This window comes from Dama dama, chromosome 5 (genome assembly GCF_033118175.1).
Source record: "Dama dama isolate Ldn47 chromosome 5, ASM3311817v1, whole genome shotgun sequence".
Taxonomy (NCBI): domain Eukaryota; kingdom Metazoa; phylum Chordata; class Mammalia; order Artiodactyla; family Cervidae; genus Dama; species Dama dama.
The window spans coordinates 69,194,228-69,215,654 of record NC_083685.1 but is presented as its reverse complement, the minus strand read 5'-3'; the positions used below and the strand labels follow the sequence as shown (position 1 = coordinate 69,215,654).

Sequence of the window (21,427 nt, the reverse complement as noted above, 5' to 3'; positions counted from 1 at the left end):
TCATAACTACTTGACTGTATATGTGGACAGACACACAGTTTTTAGCTTGGAGAGTTAAAGTTGCTATGGTTCCTTTAAGAAAATAAAGCAGTTTGTATTACAGAAAGACAGGGATGCACTTTTTCTCTTCTGCATTTAGGACTTACTGCATACATTTAGGAAAATTTTGAAGGATATTTAAAACTGCTATCTCTTTTCTCATTTTCTGTTTGGGTCTCAGCTTGGAATATATGAAAATCAGTTCCTGAAGGAACTTAGAACTTACTTAATTTTTATGCTAATATGCCCAAATTACCTTTTCTAAAATTGACTATTGTTCTAATAGCCCCCCCGCCCCCACCTTTTTGGCTTTTCTAGAAGGATTTACCAGCTTCTTTTTTATAAAGTTTTCCAAATTTGACTTTCCAATATGGTCCTTTACATAGCATTGTACTAATTTACATACAAGTAAAAATGTTTCCATTATTGGCCTATTTGAAAAGTAATTGTGTTGGATATCATATTTATAGTGAAGACACTGGTTAAATCCCAAAGAATAACCTAATTAATACAGAGTCTTGTGGAGTTATTGAAATAAAAATATAAATTAAAAAGTTATTATTAGGTAATTACTCCTTTTGTTTTCTTTTTTAAGCACATATATTTCAGAGAAGTTGCTTGTATTTAGACTGTTGAGTTTTAAATTGTTCTACCCCGCTAAGGAAAGTAGTTTGTGGTGTTACTTAGTGGAATAACAAAAAGATGAAGTTTTGGTGTGGGCTTTCCTGGTAAAGAATCTGCCTGCAATGTGGGAGATCTGGGTTCAATCCCTGGGTTAGGAAGACCCCCTGGAGGAGGACATGCCAAGCCACTCCAGCATTATTACTCTGTGCTTACCCCTTCTTCACAAATCACTGAATCTCCTGACTACTCTAAGGGAAGAAAATCATTTTCATGGAACCATAGCACCCCCTTGCAGCCTAATAATATATGTTTTTAAAATTCAAAGGAACATTTGTTTAGATCTATGAAAAGAATTGTTAATCTAATATAAACTGATGTCTCTTACATTCTTGTGACCAAGAAGAGATCTTTGAAAGATTCCACAGAAATTACGGGTTGGAAGGAGGCATCATCCTTTTTGCAAATAATAGTTACATTACTTGTCTATGGGATGCTGGTGTCTGGGTGCAGATCTTGAACTGTGGCTGAATCCCTGAGCCATCTGTAGACACAATCAAGAGTAAACTTCTAGCCAGTCAGCTAAGCATGCTCACTTGTTGTGTTACAGGTACTTCTCCCAGCTGCTGGTCTGTTACAGTTACAGGATGTGAAGAAGACTTGCTGTGAATTTTTGGAATCTCAACTTCACCCTGTCAACTGCTTAGGAATCCGGGCTTTCGCTGATATGCATGCATGCACGGACCTCCTAAACAAGGCCAACACCTATGCAGGCAAGTGGAATAAATCTCAACTGAATTTGAGACAGGAATAATCTGGAAATCTTGATTTCTAATATGATTCTATAGTGATTTCTGGAAATTTGTTTCGTGATTTTAGATCTGCACATTAAAAAATACATTTAAAATGTTATACTGGTATTATAGCACTGCACAGTTGAAGCATACTCATAGAGTTCTGAATTTTAAAAAAAAACATAAACTGTATATGATATTAGGCCTAAATGATAGAGAAGATAATTTTATGCAAATATTGAATCTCTATGTTTTTCTTTCACACTGTCAGATTAATAGGGATAAAAAAAGTGTTTACATATGAAATTAAGTCATTTAATCCCCATTTTATCCCTGCTTTTTGCAACCTTTTCTTGTATCCAAGAAAACAATTTGTGGCTTAAACATTTTCAAAGCAATGAAATCTAGCTGACTGTGAGTAGAGGAGTAACATAGACTCCAACTAGAGGCAGCCCTCTGCTTAGATTAAATGCTGGTTTTCAGGACCTCCTGGTGGCATCCTCTCCCTATAGTGGGTAGAGGCTTGTGGCTGTCCAGTCACAGAGCAAGATTATTGTCACAGCTTTGGGTGTAGCTAAAGTACTGGAGATCAGTGGAGAAATAACTCCAGAAAGAATGAAGGGATGGAGCCAAAGCAAATACAATACCCAGTTGTGGGTGTGACTGGTGATAGAAGTAAGGTCTGATGTTGTAAAGAGCAATATTGCACAGGAACCTGGAATGTTAGGTCCATGAATCAAGGCAAATTGGAAGTGGTCAAACAGGAGATGGCAAGAGTGAATGTAGACATTCTAGGAATCAATGAACTAAAATGGACTGGAATGGGTGAATGTAACTCAGATGACCATTATATCTACTACTGTGGGCAGGAACCCTTAGAAGAAATGGAGTAGCCATCATGGTCAACAAGAGTCCAAAATGCAGTACTTGGATGTAATCTCAAAAATGACAGAGGGATCTCTGTTCGTTTCCAAGGCAAAACATTCGGTATCACAGTAATCCAAGCCTATGCCCCAACCAGTGACTCTGAAGAAGCTGAAGTTGAACAGTTCTATGAAGACCTACAAGACCTTTTAGAACTATCTCCCAAAAAAGGCATCCTTTTCATTATAGGGGACTGGAATGCAAAAGTAGGAAGTCAAGAAACATCTGGAGTGACAGGCAAATTTGGCCTTGGAGTACAGAATGAAGCAGGGCAAAGGCTAATAGAGTTGTGCCAAGATAACACACTGGTCATAGCAAACACCCTCTTCCACCGAAATCAGATTGATTATATTCTTTGCAGCCAAAGATGGAGAAGCTCTATACAATCAGCAAAAACAAGACCAGGAGCTGACTGTGGCTCAGATCATGAACTCCTTATTGCCAAATTCAGACTTAAACTAAAGAAAGTAGGGATAACCACTAGACCATTCATGTATGACCTAAATCAAATCCCTTCTGACTATACAGTGAAAGTGAGAAATAGATTTAAGGGACTAGATCTGATAGACAGAGAGCCTGATGAACTATGGATGGAGCTTCGTGACGTTGTACAGGAGACAGGGATCAAGACCATCCCCATGGAAAAGAAATGCAAAAAGGCAAAATGGTTGTCTGAGGAGGCCTTACAAATAGCTGTGAAAAGAAGAGAAGTGAAAAGCAAAGGAAAAAAGGAAAGATATTCGCATTTGAATGCAGAGTTCCAAAGAATAGCAAGGAGAGATAAGAAAGCCTTCCTCAGTGATGAGTGCAAAGAAATAGAGGAAAACAGTAGAATGAGGAAGACTAGAGATCTCTTCAAGAAAATTAGAGATACCAAGGGAACATTTCATGCAAAGATGGGCTCAATAAAGGACAGAAATGGTATGGACCTAACAGAAGCAGAAGATGTCAAGAAGAGGTGGCAAGAATACACAGAAGAACTGTATAAAAAAGATCTTCATGACCCAGATAATCACAGTGGTGTGGTAACTCACCTAGAGCCAGACATCCTGAACTGTGAAGTCAAGTGGGCCTTAGAAAGCATCACTACAAACAAAGGTAGTGGAAATGATGGCATTCCAGTTTAGCTATTTCAAATCCTGAAAGATGATGCTATGAAAGCACTGCACTCAATATGCCAGCAAATTTGGAAAACTCAGCAGTGGCCACAGAACTGGAAAAGGTCAGTTTTCAGTCCAATCCCAAAGAAAGGTGATGCCAAAGAATGCTCAAACTGCTGCACAATTGCACTCATCTCACACGCTAGTAAAGTAATGCTCAAAATTCTCCAAGCCAGGCTTCAGGAATACATGAACCGTGAACTTCCAGATGTTCAAGCTGGTTTTAGAAAAGGCAGATGAAGCAGAGATCAAATTGCCAACGTTGCTGGATCATCGAAAAAGCAGGAGAGTTCCAGAAAAACATCTATTTCTGCTTTATTGACTACTCCAAAGCCTTTGACTGTGTGGATCACAATAAACTGTGGAAAATTCTGAAAGAGATGGGAATACCAGACCACCTGACCTGCCTGTTGAGAAACCTGTTTGGCGGTCAGGAAGAACAGTTAGAACTGGACATGGAACAACAGACTGGTTCCAAATAGGAAAAGGAGTACGTCAAGGCTGTATATTGTCACCCTGCTTATTTAACTTATATGCAGAATACGTCATGAGAAATGCTGGGCTGGATGAAACACAAGCTGGAATCGAGATTGCCGACAGAAATATCAATAATCTCAGATATGCAGATGACACCACCCTTATGGCAGACAGTGAAGAGAAACTAAAAAGCCTCTTGATGAAAGTGAAAGAGGAGAGTGAAAAAGTTGGCTTACAGCTCAACATTCAGAAAACTAAGATCATGGCATCTGGTCCCATCACTTCATGGGAAATAGATGGGGAGACAGTGGAAGCAATGCCAGGCTTTAATTTTTTGGGCTCCAAAATCACTGCAGTTGGTGATTGCAGCCATGAAATTAAAAGACCCTTACTCCTTGGAAGGAAAGTTATGACCAACCTAGACAGCATATTAAAAAGCAGAGATATTACTTTGCCAACAAAGGTCCATCTAGTTAAGGCTATGGTTTTTCCAGTGGTCATGTATGAATGTGAGAGTTGTCTTGTGAAGAAAGCTGAGCGCCAAAAAATTGATGCTTTTCAACTGTGGTATTGGAGAAGACTCTTGAGAGTCCCTTGGATTGCAAGGAGATCCAACTAGTCCATCCTAAAGGAGATCAGTCCTGGGTTTTCATTGGAAGGACTGATTTTGAAGCTGAAACTCCAATACTTTGGCCACCTCATGCAAAGAGTTGACTCATTGGAAAAGACCCTGATGCTGGGAGGGATTGGGGACAGGAGGAGAAGGGGACGACAGAGGATGCGATGGCTGGATGGCATTACCGACTCAATGGACATGAGTTTGAGTAAACTCTGGGATTTGGTGATGGACAGGGAGGCCTGGCATGCTGCAATTCATGGGGTCGCAAAGAGTCGGACATGACTGAGCGACTGAACAGAACTGAACTGAAAGTTCACAGGAGTAACCTATAATTTATTTAGCTCTGAGTTTATAAACATTTAAAAAATTCATATTAAAAGTGATTATTAAGAAGTTTCTAATTTAAAAAAAAATTTTTTTTTCTAGATGATAAACCTGTTGAAAGATACAGTCCCACATCTCCAGTTTGTATCTGTTAGACCCAGTAGGAGCAAGTTACTATAAAACCTTCCAAGACTGCGGCCCCTTAGTAAATTATAGGGCCCCAAGTTTCTGCACCCTTCAAATGCAAAAGCCCCTCATCTAAACTCTACTCCACTCTGCTTACTCTGATAACTAAGGAACATAGACACCAGCAAGGCATAGAGTATCTGACAGGAGCTTTATTCCTAGAATCCATATTGCGTTTATCAAAGAAATAGTGGTACAAAGTGGTTAGTTGGGAAAAAAAGTGCTGCAGTAAACCATAATAGGTCCAGTAATTTTGAAATTTATAGATTTCTCTGGGGTTGCCTGATAGGCTTAATTATCCTTTGTAAAATTGTTTCAGTGGGAAAATGTGATCTGAGTCCCAGAATGCTTAATTACAGATAAACTTTTAGAATATAATTTCTGTAAGTTGGGGAATACATATAGCATGTAGCAGTATTCATATAGTCCTTTTGAGTGGGATGAGGTATTTTAAGAAAACCAAACACAAGTTTGTATTTATTGATGTGGTCCAGTGCAACCAATTCTGTTCTTCAGCTAAATAGAAATCCATTAGACCCCTTAATTGCTAGACATACTGCGGCTGTTCTAAGTGATTTATGTTAGGAAAGCCAAGGAGGCGTTGTGCATTTTTTTTGGATAGTTTTTCCTACATAAAACAATCTCTAGTTAATACCTTTCTTGGACTGCTAGTTGTCCTTCGTACTTGATAAATGTTACTGAGTTTTAAGAGATAGAAAGAGAAGGAATAAAATAGGATTAATGCAAAAAATTTCCATACATAGTTCTCATGCTGTGGTAGAACTCTTAGTTTTACTCATATCAGAACCAACTAACTGTGTTTTGGAAGACAATAAGATTTTATTATTTCTTACTCTTCTTTACAGTTTTAAATTTATTGTAGTATATGACAGAATGTCACCAATTTTCTACTAGAATTACAACACCTCTACATCTTAGTATACAGACTCTTTCTACATAATTATGCCAAAAATTTTTTATGAAAATGTTAACACTTTCAACAAAATTACAAAGAAAATTTGATTTCTCATATTTACACACTAATTTTAAATCAAAATCTTTTTTTAAAAGATGTACTGCTTTTTATACCATGCATCTGAATCTTAAAATTGCTCAAGTTTCTCAGTAACATTTTACAGCATCTTTTATTATGAAAAGTTGCAACCATGCAGAAATAGACTAGTACTCACTACCCAACACTGAGAGTTGTCAGTTCATGGATAACTTCATTTTGACTATACCCTTCTTGACTTCTCTCTCCTATGTTATTATTTTTTATGTAAACTTTTTAGTGCAGACTAGTAAACATGTAAAGTATGCAAATTAGACATCTACAGCTTGATGAATTTTTGAATTCTTGTATTATTTTGGAGCAATTCAGTCATATTATTTCATCTACATATTTCTTATACTTTTTTTTTTCTTTTTTTATTTTTTTTTATTAGTTGGAGGCTAATTACTTCACAGCATTTCAGTGGGTTTTGTCATACATTGATATGAATCAGCCATAGATTTACACGTATTCCCCATCCCGATCCCCCCTCCCACCTCCCTCTCCACCCGATTCCTCTGGGTCTTCCCAGTGCACCAGGCCCGAGCACTTGTCTCATGCATCCCACCTGGGCTGGTGATCTGTTTCACCATAGATAGTATACATGCTGTTCTTTTGAAATATCCCACCCTCACATTCTCCCACAGAGTTCAAAAGTCTGTTCTGTATTTCTGTGTCTCTTTTTCTGTTTTGCATATAGGGTTATGGTTACCATCTTTCTAAATTCCATATATATGTGTTAGTATGCTGTAATGTTCTTTATCTTTTTTTTTTTATTATTATTATTATTATTATTATTTTTTTCCAGTGGGTTTTGTCATACATTGATATGAATCAGCCATGGATTTACATGTATTCCCAATTCCGATCCCCGCTCCCACCTCCCTCTCCACCCGATTCCTCTGGGTCTTCCCAGTGCACCAGGCCCGAGCACTTGTCTCATGCATCCCACCTGGGCTGGTGATCTGTTTCACCATAGATAGTATACATGCTGTTCTTTTGAAACATCCCACCCTCACATTCTCCCACAAAGTTCAAAAGTCTGTTCTGTATTTCTGTGCCTCTTTTTCTGTTTTGCATATAGGGTTATCGTTATCACCTTTCTAAATTCCATATATATGTGTTAGTATGCTGTAATGTTCTTTATCTTTCTGGCTTACTTCACTCTGTATAATGGGCTCCAGTTTCATCCATCTCATTAGGACTGGTTCAAATGAATTCTTTTTAATGGCTGAGTAATATTCCATGGTGTATATGTACCACAGCTTCCTTATCCATTCATCTGCTGATGGGCATCTAGGTTGCTTCCATGTCCTGGCTATTATAAACAGTGCTGCGATGAACATTGGGGTGCACGTGTCTCTTTCAGATCTGGTTTCCTCAGTGTGTATGCCCAGAAGTGGGATTGCTGGGTCATATGGCAGTTCTATTTCCAGTTTTTTAAGAAATCTCCACACTGTTTTCCATAGCGGCTGTACTAGTTTGCATTCCCACCAGCAGTGTAAGAGGGTTCCCTTTTCTCCACACCCTCTCCAGCATTTATTGCTTGTAGACTTTTGGATTGCAGCCATCCTGACTGGCGTGTAATGGTACCTCATTGTGGTTTTGACTTGCATTTCTCTAATAATGAGTGATGTTGAGCATCTTTTCATGTGTTTGTTAGCCATCTGTATGTCTTCTTTGGAGACATGTCTGTTTAGTTCTTTGGCCCATTTTTTGATTGGGTCATTTATTTTTCTGGAATTGAGCTGCAGGAGTTGCTTGTATATTTTTGAGATTAATCCTTTGTCTGTTTCTTCATTTGCTATTATTTTCTCCCAATCTGAGGGCTGTCTTTTCACCTTACTTATAGTTTCCTTTGTAGTGCAAAAGCTTTTAAGTTTCATTAGGTCCCATTTGTTTAGTTTTGCTTTTATTTCCAATATTCTAGGAGGTGGGTCATTTTTCTTATACTTTTAAAGAAATAAAATTGCAGTGACCAATTTCATATAGTCAAGCTATTTCCATAACTTTGGTGTATTGATAACTAGCTGCAGGAAACTTTCTAAAACAAATGTGCATGCGTACTTCAGTCATGGCCGACTCTTTGCAACCCTGTGGACTGTAGTCCATCAGGCTTCTCTGTCCATGGGATTCTCCAGGCAAGAATACTGGAGTGGGTTGCCATGCCTTCCTCCAGGGGATCTTTCCAACCCAGAGATCGAATCCATGTCTCCTGCATTGCAGGCAAACTTCTTTACTCACTGAGCCACCCAGGATGCTCTTTCTAAAATATATAATCCAGTATAATACTAAACTAAAGTAGTTCTTCATAGTGAAAATATCTGAATGTTGTTTATATCTTAAGCAAACAGAAGGTAAAGAAAGAGTCAACAGAGGAAAATACCTAGAGTTCTCTTTTTCTGCCATAATAATTGTTTTTCAATCCCTTCCTTATTTATTTTTACAATTCAAGCACTTATGTGTCCCGAAGGCCTACCCAGACACCTAAATTGCTTTCAAGTTCAAATTAGAACATGTGAATAGATCTAAGAGAGTGGAGGTGTTTTCATAACAATGGTAATAGATGGAAGTTAAAATCTTAACTTTGTTCCCAGTCTGTTAGGCTTTTAAGTAGGGTCTGAGACATACAGGCAAGAAAGAAGGAAAGGAAGAAATAAAGAGCAATAGACAACTTAATGCATACGGAAGTCCATACATACATGGAAGGAAGGAGTGGGGAGAAAGAAGGTTGAGAGAGAGGGTGGGAAAGTGAAGAAAGTTGCATGACCTCAGGGTACTTTCTGATCCAAGGTATCACTGTGTGTTGAGACTGGAGCATCCTTATCCTCTGAAAATTCACCAGGGCTCTGGGCACAAGATCTGCATCATTCCTTTCTCTTGGAGATTGGGAATGAGCTCTGTTGTATTCACTATAGTTAAATTGTGCAGGTAGAATGGAAGAGTGAAGATATTCTATGGGAATATCTGTGAATGGTGCTTGTTTTTCTTAGTATTAGCATCTTTAGAAAAAGTAAAATGTGGGAAACCAGGTGGAGAAGGTAGGAGGTCTGAGCAGTGCAGGAGAGTCTGCTCTGCCCAGCCTGTTGCCCCTCTCCCTTGGTTTCAGTCTCAGTCCCCACTGGCCCATGCTGTTTTCTAGGGTTGTGAACAGCCTCAAACCATGAACAGTCAAGGGTCACCCAGACCAGCCAGGCAAAATGACCTGCATATTAAACCTGGTATTCTGGACTGTAATCAACCTTTGCTATGTTCTTTTTTTTATTTTTATTTTTTTTTTTTGTCATACATTGATATGAATCAGCCATAGATTTACACGTATTCCCCATCCCGATCCCCCCTCCTACCTCCCTCTCCACCCAATTCCTCTGGGTCTTCCCAGTGCACCAGGTCCGAGCACTGGTCTCATGCATCCCACCTGGGCTGGTGATCTGTTTCACCATAGATAGTATACATGCTGTTCTTTTGAAATATCCCACCCTCACATTCTCCCACAGAGTTCAAAAGTCTGTTCTGTATTTCTGTGCCTCTTTTTCTGTTTTGCATATAGGGTTATCGTTACCATCTTTCTAAATTCCATATATATGTGTTAGTATGCTGTAATGTTCTTTATCTTTCTGGCTTACTTCACTCTGTATAAGGGGCTCCAGTTTCATCCATCTCATTAGGACTGGTTCAAATGAATTCTTTTTAACGGCTGAGTAATATTCCATGGTGTATATGTACCACAGCTTCCTTATCCATTCATCTGCTGATGGGCATCTAGGTTGCTTCCATGTCCTGGCTATTATAAACAGTGCTGCGATGAACATTGGGGTGCACGTGTCTCTTTCAGATCTGGTTTCCTCAGTGTGTATGCCCAGAAGTGGGATTGCTGGGTCATATGGCAGTTCTATTTCCAGTTTTTTAAGAAATCTCCACACTGTTTTCCATAGCGGCTGTACTAGTTTGCATTCCCACCAGCAGTGTAAGAGGGTTCCCTTTTCTCCACACCCTCTCCAGCATTTATTGCTTGTAGACTTTTGGATTGCAGCCATCCTGACTGGCGTGTAATGGTACCTCATTGTGGTTTTGACTTGCATTTCTCTAATAATGAGTGATGTTGAGCATCTTTTCATGTGTTTGTTAGCCATCTGTATGTCTTCTTTGGAGACATGTCTGTTTAGTTCTTTGGCCCATTTTTTGATTGGGTCATTTATTTTTCTGGAATTGAGCTGCAGGAGTTGCTTGTATATTTTTGAGATTAATCCTTTGTCTGTTTCTTCATTTGCTATTATTTTCTCCCAATCTGAGGGCTGTCTTTTCACCTTACTTATAGTTTCCTTTGTAGTGCAAAAGCTTTTAAGTTTCATTAGGTCCCATTTGTTTAGTTTTGCTTTTATTTCCAATATTCTAGGAGGTGGGTCATTTTTCTTATACTTTTAAAGAAATAAAATTGCAGTGACCAATTTCATATAGTCAAGCTATTTCCATAACTTTGGTGTATTGATAACTAGCTGCAGGAAACTTTCTAAAACAAATGTGCATGCGTACTTCAGTCATGGCCGACTCTTTGCAACCCTGTGGACTGTAGTCCATCAGGCTTCTCTGTCCATGGGATTCTCCAGGCAAGAATACTGGAGTGGGTTGCCATGCCTTCCTCCAGGGGATCTTTCCAACCCAGAGATCGAATCCATGTCTCCTGCATTGCAGGCAAACTTCTTTACTCACTGAGCCACCCAGGATGCTCTTTCTAAAATATATAATCCAGTATAATACTAAACTAAAGTAGTTCTTGAGTGGTTGTTTTCTTAGCTAAAAAGCTGTATGAAATTATTTTTGCTGTATACCTAAAAATGAAAACTTTCACATCTCCTTCAAGAGTGTGGACTTGTTTGGAGAATGCTGGTTTGTGGGCTCTTACTTCTGATGTGTTTTGAGTGATGTCTATATTTAATTCATTCCCCAAATCATTAAGACTTTGAGCATTTTTGCTGGACTGAAAATATAGAGAAGATAAAAATTGAACTTATGACTTCAGGTGCATTTTAATAGTCCCAGTAAAAGATGCTTTTGGAAGTTAGATTTTAATTTGAAATACAAATTTTATTCAGCCTTCTTTGTTGATAAACAAGTTACCAGTGGTTGACTTGTGAGAATTTCTAACAAACTTAAGGGAAGCAATAAATACCAGATTCTTAGTCATTCCAACGTCTCAACACTCACCACACTAAAAATCTGAGAAGCTGCTTAATATAGATTCTAACTGATCTTCGGGGAAATATTTACTATCATTTTCAAACCAGCTGAAACTGAGGAACCTGGCATTCCTCTGCAACAAAGCTACCTGTGAAGAAGTCCCTTTCTCCTGTCTCTGACATCCTTTCAGTTTATTTCTCATTCTTCTTTGTTTGTATATCCGAGGCCTGTCCATGAGCCCCGTGCTGCCCCACTCAGCCTTCCCACTGTGCTTGTACCGTGATCAAGCATTTTTATATGCTGGATGTTTTCATGTGTGCCCTCTCTCCCGTTATCTTAAATGAAACTTAGCTTTTCCCCATACCTGTATGTTGGGGGCAAACTTCTTTAAGTGGCATTCCCCCTTAAAGAGAGTGACTCACCAGGAAGGTGGGTAGGAGGGTACACTTCCAGACTGTTCCTCTCTCACTGTCACCATCCTCAGTTCTGCACTGGCTGGCTGTCAGCCTGCAACACTCTCTCTGCAGCCTATTTTCTCTCAACGCCTTCAGGCCTCCATTGTTTCTTCCCTCTGTGCTGTTTCTCTTGCTGCCAGAAACTTAAAAATCTGTACTGCTGTCTTTCCTGAGACTCCCTCTTCCTACCTCCTTGTGACTACTGTCTTCCTTCCATAAACCCATTTGCCACACAATTCTAGGGTATTTTGAACCTTGTTCCCATTTGGAGCTCCAAGGTATCAACCTTTGTGATGACCATAAACTCTGACCAATGCTGACCATTTCCTGCCCCATGCTCTTGTATTTCTTCATAAATCTGTGTTCTCTGGTCCCAATTCTTCCAGTCATCTCTTGGCTGCTGAGCTTAGACCCAGTAGTCAGCCCTTTCAAAACTACCGTCTGTGTGCCTGGTATTGCCTGAACTGCTGTGGTAACAGGTTCAGTATGGTTTAACCCCTGATTCCGTGGAGTTTATTGGCCAGTAATGGTCAACTCACACCCAATTTTAGCATATCCAGATTATGCTCTATGTTCTGTGAGAGCTGATCCCATGACATTTTCTTCTGCTGTCAGTTTCCTTTAGTCATTTTTCCATTTCTCTAATTTAGGCTAGGAATCACTACTTGGGGTAAACATCTGTCAAAATAAACTCATGATTTTGAAAACAGCCCTCTTGAAAGAAACTTGAGAGGGTAGTTCTAATAATGGTGTCACCAGCCTTGACTTTGTGATATGCAAAATAAAGAGTAGATGCTGATTATTGAGAGTCTATTACTATGTTAACGTACTACTAAAGAAAATTCTTCCTTTGGAAGATAATGAAAACATTTGATGTGCACCACTGCTTGATTGTTTGCTGACTTAAATGACAGCTCTTCAAAGAATTAATCATTTTTATATTCTTAAATTCATTATAGTCCTCATTTATGTCCTAGTTGCTTTAACCTCTGGTGGCTCAGAGGTTAAAGCGTCTGCCTGCAATGCGGGAGACTCGGGTTCGATCCCTGGGTCGGGAAGATCCCCTGGAGAAGGAAATGGCAACCCACTCCAGTATTCCTGCCTGGGAAATCCCACGGACGGAAGAGCCTGGTGACCTACAGTCCACGGGGTCACAAAGAGTTGGACACAACTGAGTGATTTCACTTCACTATGTCCTGGTTAACTACATGCAGTCTGTTTTGCTTTGTTGACAGTTTTTCTAGCTGAGATGAGTTAGCTGTTATCAGGTTTCACCAAACTGTGTGTTAATGGGAACTGCTGGAGATACATATATGGATTTTTTTCCCCCTAGAAACTAATAGTATTCAGAATGAAAGACTCATGGAGTGCTAGCACTAGTTGGGAACTTAGCAGTTATCTAGTCTAACACTTTAATTGTATTAATTAAGAAAATGAAGACTAGAGATATCTTTATTTTCCCCAGAACACTTTCTCAGAGGTAAGCTGTTTGTGAACTTAAAATACTGTTGTTATCCAGGCACTTAACCTCACTTTTCAGATAAGATTCTGCCCTAGATGGAGTATAGAGGAATTATATGAACCCCTCATGGCATTCAATTTTGATCAAAAAGGTTCTTGTTGTGTAGAAATCAGGTATGAAGACTATTTTGTTTCTTATCAGAGGGTGCAAAACAAAAAAGAACTTTGGGCTTGTTTTGTTGCCTTCATCAGCTTAATTTGGGATGAGCAACTTTAGCCTTTTAGACTTGGTGTGATAAATCCTAGTGACTGTCTCTCATTTCTTGATAAACTTATTTTATTTGTAGGAGGGAAGCAAACAGGGAAATTCAGGTGCTCTGCATAGTAAAGAGATTTCTTATATATAAGGAAGAATGCTTGTGTACATTATATATGTATAATATATGTGTTTAATGTATATTGCATGGCTAAGCATAGTTAATACTGCTAGGAATCATACTTTTTTGAGAGAGAAGGAACTGATCATCAAATGGCAGTGTGATTACTGGTTGGCTTTACTCAGTGGCAGAGGAAACTAGTAGAGGCAAATCACTAATACCACAATAAAAGCTCTGTGCTATAAACAGAATAATCTGTTAACATGTGGGTGGGAGGATGGGAAAGAGTCAGTGAGGTCTGTAACAGAATTAGGGTGGTGAAGACAGAGAGAAGGTTGTGGATCTTGGAACTGACCCTGGATGTGAGTACGGGAAGCAGACTAGACTCTGAAATGCTCTGCCTTTAGCATTACGCTTTAGGTAAAGCTTTGTAGGTAATCTCAGTGTGTGCATGTGTATTGCCAATGTGTAGTAGCTGTTCAGTTTTACTATACCTTACTGAGATACAGAAATCTGAATAACAGTTCATTTAGTGAAAAGGAAGACTCTCTTATCTCAGCTTTGTGACAAGTAAGGAAGGAAGGAAGTGAAGTTGCTCAGTTGTGTCCAACTCTTTGCGACCCCAGGGACTGTAGTCAGCAAGGCTCCTCCGTCCATGGGATTCTCCAGGCAAGAATACAGGAGTCGGTTGCCATTTCCTTCCCCAGGGGAACTTCCCAACCAGGGATCGAACCTGGGTCTCCGTGTTTGTAGGTTTCATGGTAAAGAGTTTGCAGGCAGACTCTTTATAATTTGAGCCACTAGGGAAGCCCTTGTGACAAGTATTAGGCTTGTATTGGTCAAACCAATCCAAAGATATTAGAGTTTTTGTTGATAGTGGATTCAATAGCAATCAATAATGTAATTGTATCTATAAATATGTAAGGTGATTATCTCATTCTCTTCCACCCAGGTCAGATCATATCTATGAAATTGAGTTCATTTTCAATTACATGTTTTAAGAGAGAGTGGTGAACTGAAGCACTGAATTCAGAGCCAGGATGATGTTGAAGACCTGATACTAGGAGTAGTTTTACAAGGAGTAGTCAAAGAATTTGTAAAATTCTGAAGAATATAATGTTCTCTGTAAAAGTTTGAGGGAATTTCATGAGAGAAAGAGCTTAACCTTGTTCTGTGGTGAGTATAAGTAGAATCAGTGTTAAAAATTAAGGAGAAAGATTTTAGTGCAACAAAGAAGCTTGTAGTAAATGCTCAAGGGTGATGTGGCTACTTTGCTCTCTGCTGATGTCTGTAAACGATAGCCAGATACCCACTGAATGTGAACATTTTAGAGATTACTCTTTCATACAGAAGTTGTGGTCAGGTCTCTTGTATCACTAAATCTTATGACTTTCCGGAGTCACTATTGAGGATTCCCAGGATTTGAGAAGCAATTTATTTTAGAGGTTATGGAGAGGAGGGGAGGAAGAGGAAGAGAGGAGTTGTTTACTGGGTACACAGTTTTAGATTTTACAGTGTGAGCACGCATAACACTACTGAACTATATGCATACTTAAAAATGATTGAGTATGACTATACATTCAGCAAAAACAAGACCGGGAGCTGACTGTGGCTCAGATCATGAACTCTTTATTGGCAAATTCAGACTTAAATTGAAGAAAGTGGGGAACACTACTAGACCATTCAGGTATGACCTATATAAAAAACCTTATGATTTTACAGTGAAAGTGAGAAATAGATTTAAGGGACTAGATCTGATAGACAGAGTGCCTGATGAACTGTGGATGGAGGTTCGTGACATTGTACAGGAGACAGGGATCAAGACCATCCCCAAGAAAAAGAAATGCAAAAAAAAGCAAAATGGCTGTCTGAGAAGGCCTTACAAATAGCTGTGAAAAGAACAGAAGCGAAAAGCAAAGGAAAAAAGGAAAGATATTCCCATTTGAATGCAGAGTTCCAAAGAATAGCAAGGAGAGATAAGAAAGCCTTCCTCAGCAATGAGAGAAGCAATGCAAAGAAATAGAGGAAAACAGTAGAATGGGAAAGACTAGAGATCTCTTCAAGAAAACTAGAGATACCAAGGGAACATTTCATGCAAAGATGGGCTCAATAAAGGACAGAAATGGCATGGACCTAACAGAATCAGAAGATATTAGGAAGAGGTGGCAAGAATACACAGAAGAACTCTACAAAACAGATCTTCACGACCCAGATAATCACGGTGGTGTGCTCACTCACCTAGAGCCAGACATCCTGGAATGTGAAGTCAAGTGGGCCTTAGGAAGCATCACTATGAATAAAGCTAGTGGAGGTGATGGCATTCCAGTTGAGCTATTTCAAATTCTAAAAGATGATGCTGTGAAAGTGCTGCACTCAATATGCCAGCAAATTTGGAAAACTCAGCAGTGGCCACGGGACTGGAAAAGGTCAGTTTTCATTCCAATCCCAAAGAAAGGGAATGCTAAAGAATGCTTAAACTACCGCACAATTGCACTCATCTCACACACTAGTAAAGTAATGCTCAAAATTCTCCAAGCCAGGCTTCCAACAGTACATGAATCATGAACTTCCAGATGTTCAAGCTGGTTTTAGAAAAGGCAGAGGAACCAGAGATCAAATTGCCAACGTTTGCTTTATCATCAAAAAAGCAAGAGAGTTCCAGGAAAACATCTATTTCTGCTTTATTGACTATGCCAAAGCCTTTGACTGTGTGCATCACAACAAACTGGAAAATTCTGAAAAGAGATGGGAATACCAGACCACCTGACCTGCCTGTTGAGAAACCTGTATGGTGGTCAGGAAGCAACAGTTAGAACTGGACATGGAACAACAGATGGTTCCAAATAGGGAAAGGAGTACGTCAAGGCTGTATATTGTCACCCTGCTTATTTAACTTATATGCATCATAAGAAATGCTGGGCTGGATGAAACACAAGCAGGAATCAAGATTGCTGGGAGAAATATCAGAAACCTCAGATATGCAGATGACACCACCCTTATGGCAGAATATGTATACCCAACATTAGAGCACTGAAATATATTAAATGCTCAAAGGTCTGGAAAGAGAAACAGACAACAATAAAATAGTCTTCAGGGACATCATTACCCCACCTTCAGCAATGGGTAATCTTCTAGATTATCAACAAGGAAACTAGACTTCAACCAAGCTTTAAACCAAATGGACCTAAAAGATACATTCAGAACATTACACCCAAAAGTAGCAGTATACACGTTCTTCTCAAGCACACACAGAATGTTCTCCAGGATAGACCATAGGCTAGATCATAAAGCAAGTCTTAACAGATTTAAGAAAATTCAAATCAAAGAAGTATTCTTTTTGACCATAGTGGTATAATACTATAAATCAGTAATGGAAGGAAATTGAAAAATTCACAAATATGTGAAAATTAAACAACATAGTCCTGAACAACCAGTAGATCAAAAAAAGGAAATTTAAAGAAAACAGCTAAAGAAGGAGAAATCAAAAAGAAAATTGAAAAATATCTTGAAGCAAACAAAAATGAAACTGTACCATACCAAAATCTATCATTTCAGTTCAGTGGCTTAGTTGTGTCTGACTCATTGCGACCCCATGGACTGCAGCACGCCAGGATTCCCTGTCGATCACCAACTCCTGGACCTTGCTCAAACTTAGGTCCATTAAGTCAGTGATGCCATCCAGCCATATCGTCCTCTGTCGACCCCTTCTCCTACCTTCAATCTTTCCCAGTGTCAGGGTCTTTTCCAATGAGTCAGTTCTTTGCATCAGATGGCCAAAATATTGGAGCTTCAGCTTCAGCATCAGTCCTTCCAATGAATATTCAGGACTGATTTCTTTTACGATTGACTGGTTTGATCTCCTTGCAGTCCAAGGGACTCTCAAGACTCTTCTCCAACACCAATTCAACAGCATCAGTTCTTTGGCTGTCAGCTTTCTTTATAGTCCAATTCTTACATCCATACATGACTACTGGAAAAACCATAACTTTGACTAGGACCTTTGTAGGCAAAGTACTGTCTCTACTTTTTAATGTCCTGTCTAGGTTTGTCATAGCATTTCTTCCAAGAAGCAAACATCTTTTAATATCATGGCTGCAGTCACCATCTGCAGTGATTTGGGAGCCCAAGAAAATAAAGTCTCTCACTGTTTCCATTGTTTCCCTATCAATTTGCCATGAAGTGATGGTGTTGGATGCCATATTAGATTTTTGAACCTTGAGTTTTAAGCCAACTTTTTCACTCTCCTCTTTCATTTTCATCAAGAGGCTCTTTAGTTCCTCTTCACTTTGCCATAAGGGTGGTGTCATCTGCTTATCTGACTTTATTGATATTTCTCCCAGCAATCTTGAGTCTAGCTTGTGCTTCCTCCAGCCCGACATTTCTCATGATGCATGTAAGTTAAATAAGAAGGGTGACAGTATACAGCCTGACATCCTCCTTTCCCAGTTTGAAACCAGTCCATTGTTCTATGTCCGGTTCTAACTGTTTTTTCTTGATCTGCATACAGGTTTCTGAGGCAGCAGGTAAGGTGCTTAGTTCCCATCTCTTTTAAGAATTTTCCACAGTTTATTGTGACCCACACAGTCAAAGGCTTTAGCGTAGTCAATAAAGCCGAAGTAGATGTTTTTATGGGATTCTCATACTTTTTCCATGATCCACTGGATGTTGGCAATTTGATCTCTGGTTCCTCTGCCTTTTCTAAAACCAGCTTGAACATCTGGAAGTTCTCAGTTCAGGTACTCTTGAAGCCTAGCTTGGATAATTTTGAGCATTTCTTTTCTGACACATGAAATGAGTGCAATTGTGCAGTAGTTTGAACATTCTTGGGCATTGCCTTTCTTTGGGATTGGAGTGAAAACTGACCTTTTCTAGTCCTGTGGCCACTGCTGAGTTTTCCAAATTTGCTGGCATATTGAGTGCAGCACTCTAACAGGGTGATAGTGGCATAAATATAAACTCGTGGACCAATGGAACAGAATTGAGCACGTGGCAATAACCCCCTCGTATATAGCCAACCAGTATTTGGCAAGGAAGGTGAAAATATTCAATGAGGGGTGTCACATTTCTTCAGTAAATGGTGTTGGAAGGATTGGATACTTAAAAGAATGAAATTGGACCCCTGTCTTACATCACTTAAGGAAATTAAATAGATTAAAGAGTTATCCATAAGACCTGAAACCATAAAGCTCCTAGATGAAAACAGAGAGTTTTTGTGAAACACGTTGGTGTTGTTAGTGATTTTTCAGATATGGCAAAAAAAGCAAAAATTACTGCATAGGACTTTATAAAAACCAAAAAGCTTCTGCACAACAACAGAAATAGTTAGCAAAATGAAAAGGCAGCCTACAAAGTAGGAGGAAGTATTTGCATCTAAAATATATGATGATCTCATACAATGCAGTAACAAAACATAATTACTGTTGCCTTTTTGATTATATGAGATTTCTTCTGTTAGCAGCTTTCAACTGTGTAATGCCTTATTATTAATGGTAATCACCACTCTATATGTTAGATCCCCAGAACTTATTCACCTTATAGCTAGAAGATTGTCCCCTTTGACCTAACCCCTCCAAGCCCTGTTAATTGCCCCAATCTATGGTGTTTATATTGATTTGACTGTTTAAGCTTTCACATATAAGTGATATTTGTCTTCATGTGACTTATTTCACTTAGCATGATGCCCTCGAGGTCCATCCGAATTGTTACAAATGGCACAGTTTTCTTCTTTGTTCATAAGTAATGTATGTGTGTGTGTGACATCCTTTTTCATTCATTTGCTAACGGACTCTTAGGTTGTTTCCATGTTCACTGGAAGGACTGATACTGAAGCTGAAGCTCCAATACTCTGGCCACCAGATGAAAAGAGCTGACTCATTGGAAAACACTCTGATGCTGGGAAAGATTGAAGGCAAGAGGAGAAGAGGGTGGTAGATGATGAGATGGTTAGATAGCATCATGGACTCAATGGACATGAATTTGAGCAAGTTTTGAACTGTGGTGTTGGAGAAGACTCTTGAGAGTCCCTTGGACTGCAAGGAGATCCAACCAGTCCATCCTAAAGGAGATCAGTCCTGGGTGTTTATTGGAGGGACTGATGTAGGATGAACTGGTTGGATGGCATCACCGACTTGATGGACATGAGTTTGAGCAAACTCTGGGAGACAGGATAGGTCAGGGAAGCTTGGCGTACTGCAGTCCATGGGGTTGCAAAGAGTTGGACATGACTGAGCAACAACAATATGTTTGCTATTGTGAATAACACCACAGTGAACATGATAATATAGATATCTCTTCAAGTAGTGATTTCATTTCCTTTAAATAAATATCAGCAGTGGGGTTGCTAGATCATACGGTAGTTCTGTTGTTAATGTTTTAAGGAACCTCCATAGTGTTTTCCACAGTGGCTGCACAGTTTACCATTTCTATCAGGAGTGTAGGAGAGTTCCCTTTTCTCCACATCTTCACCAGTACTTGTCTTTTTTGATAATAGTCATTCTAACAGTTGTCAGGTGATATCTCATTGTGGTTTTGATTTACATTTTCTGATGATTAATGATGTTGAGCATCTTTTCATGTGCTTGTTCGCCATTTGTATATCTTCTTTGCAAAAACATCTGTGCAGATCCTCTGCCTATTTTTTAATCAGATTTTTGTTTTGTTTGCTGTTTAGTGGTAGGAATTATTTTTATATTCTTAACATAGTACACCTAATCAGATGTATGATCTACAAGTATTTTTTACCATTCCAGTAAGTTGCTTTTGCACACTGATTATTGTGTCTTTTGATGCACAACATTTTTATGTTCAATATGGTCCCATTTGTCTAGTTTTGTTTTGGTTTCCTGTTCTTTTGTTGTCATATCTAAGAAAAAATTGCTAAATTAAACATCATAAGGTTTTCCCCAGTGTTCTGTTTTAGAGTTTTATAGTTTGGGGTCTTTAGGTTTAGGAACTTAATCCATTTTCAATTAATTTTGGGGTATGGTATAAGATTAGAGCCCACCCTCATTCTTTTGCATGTGAGTATCCAGTTTTTCCCAGCACTGTTTTTGAAGAAACTATTGTTTCTTCTTTTAGTGGTCTTGGTATCCTTATCAAAGATCATTTGGCAATATACACAAGGGTATTGAAAGTTGTACTTTGAAGAGTACACTATGGAGGTTCCTTAAAAAATTAAAAATAGAACTGCCATATGATCTAGCAATCCCACTGCTGTCACCCTTGCCCTTCATCACCTTCACTCCCATCCCCTTGTAGAGGTAATTACTAGTATTAGTTTTTGAATTTTGTGTTCTGTTTTGTGGGGTGAGGGAGGCTAGATAATCTATGTACATGGTTCATATAACAATACAGCACACACCTTTCTTGCTCCCTGGCCATCTTGGTGGCTGCTCTTGGTTGGGGGCTTCCTGCTCCTAAGGTAGAAAGACGGTGGCCACAAAGGAGATGTAAAAGTCACCGGGGTCAATCAACGCTGTGCTCCAGTTGTTTACAAAAAGTGGAATGTATGTAGTTGGGTACAAGCAGACTCTGAAAATGTTCAGACAAGGCAAAGCAAAACTGGCCATCCTTGCCAACAACTGCCCAGCCTTGAGGAAATCTGAAACAGAGTACTGTGCCATCTTGGCCAAAACTGGTGTCCGTCACTGCAGTGGTGATAATACTGAATTGGGCATAGCATGTGGAAAATACTACAGAGTATGCACATTGACTGTCATTGATCCAGGTGACTGATATCATTGGAAGCATGCCAGAACAGAT

The 21,427-nt window shown here is 39.2% G+C and overlaps 1 protein-coding gene across 2 annotated transcripts in view; it reads left to right on the top strand.

Annotated features, from left to right (window-relative positions):
• KLHL2 (kelch like family member 2) overlaps positions 1-21,427 on the top strand; it is a 158,535-nt gene that overhangs the window by 79,834 nt on the left and 57,274 nt on the right. For both annotated transcript variants that reach the window (XM_061142560.1, XM_061142561.1), the window contains one exon: positions 1,271-1,433. In XM_061142560.1, the coding sequence (XP_060998543.1) occupies positions 1,271-1,433 (163 nt within the window). The remainder of the gene's footprint in view (positions 1-1,270; positions 1,434-21,427) is intronic.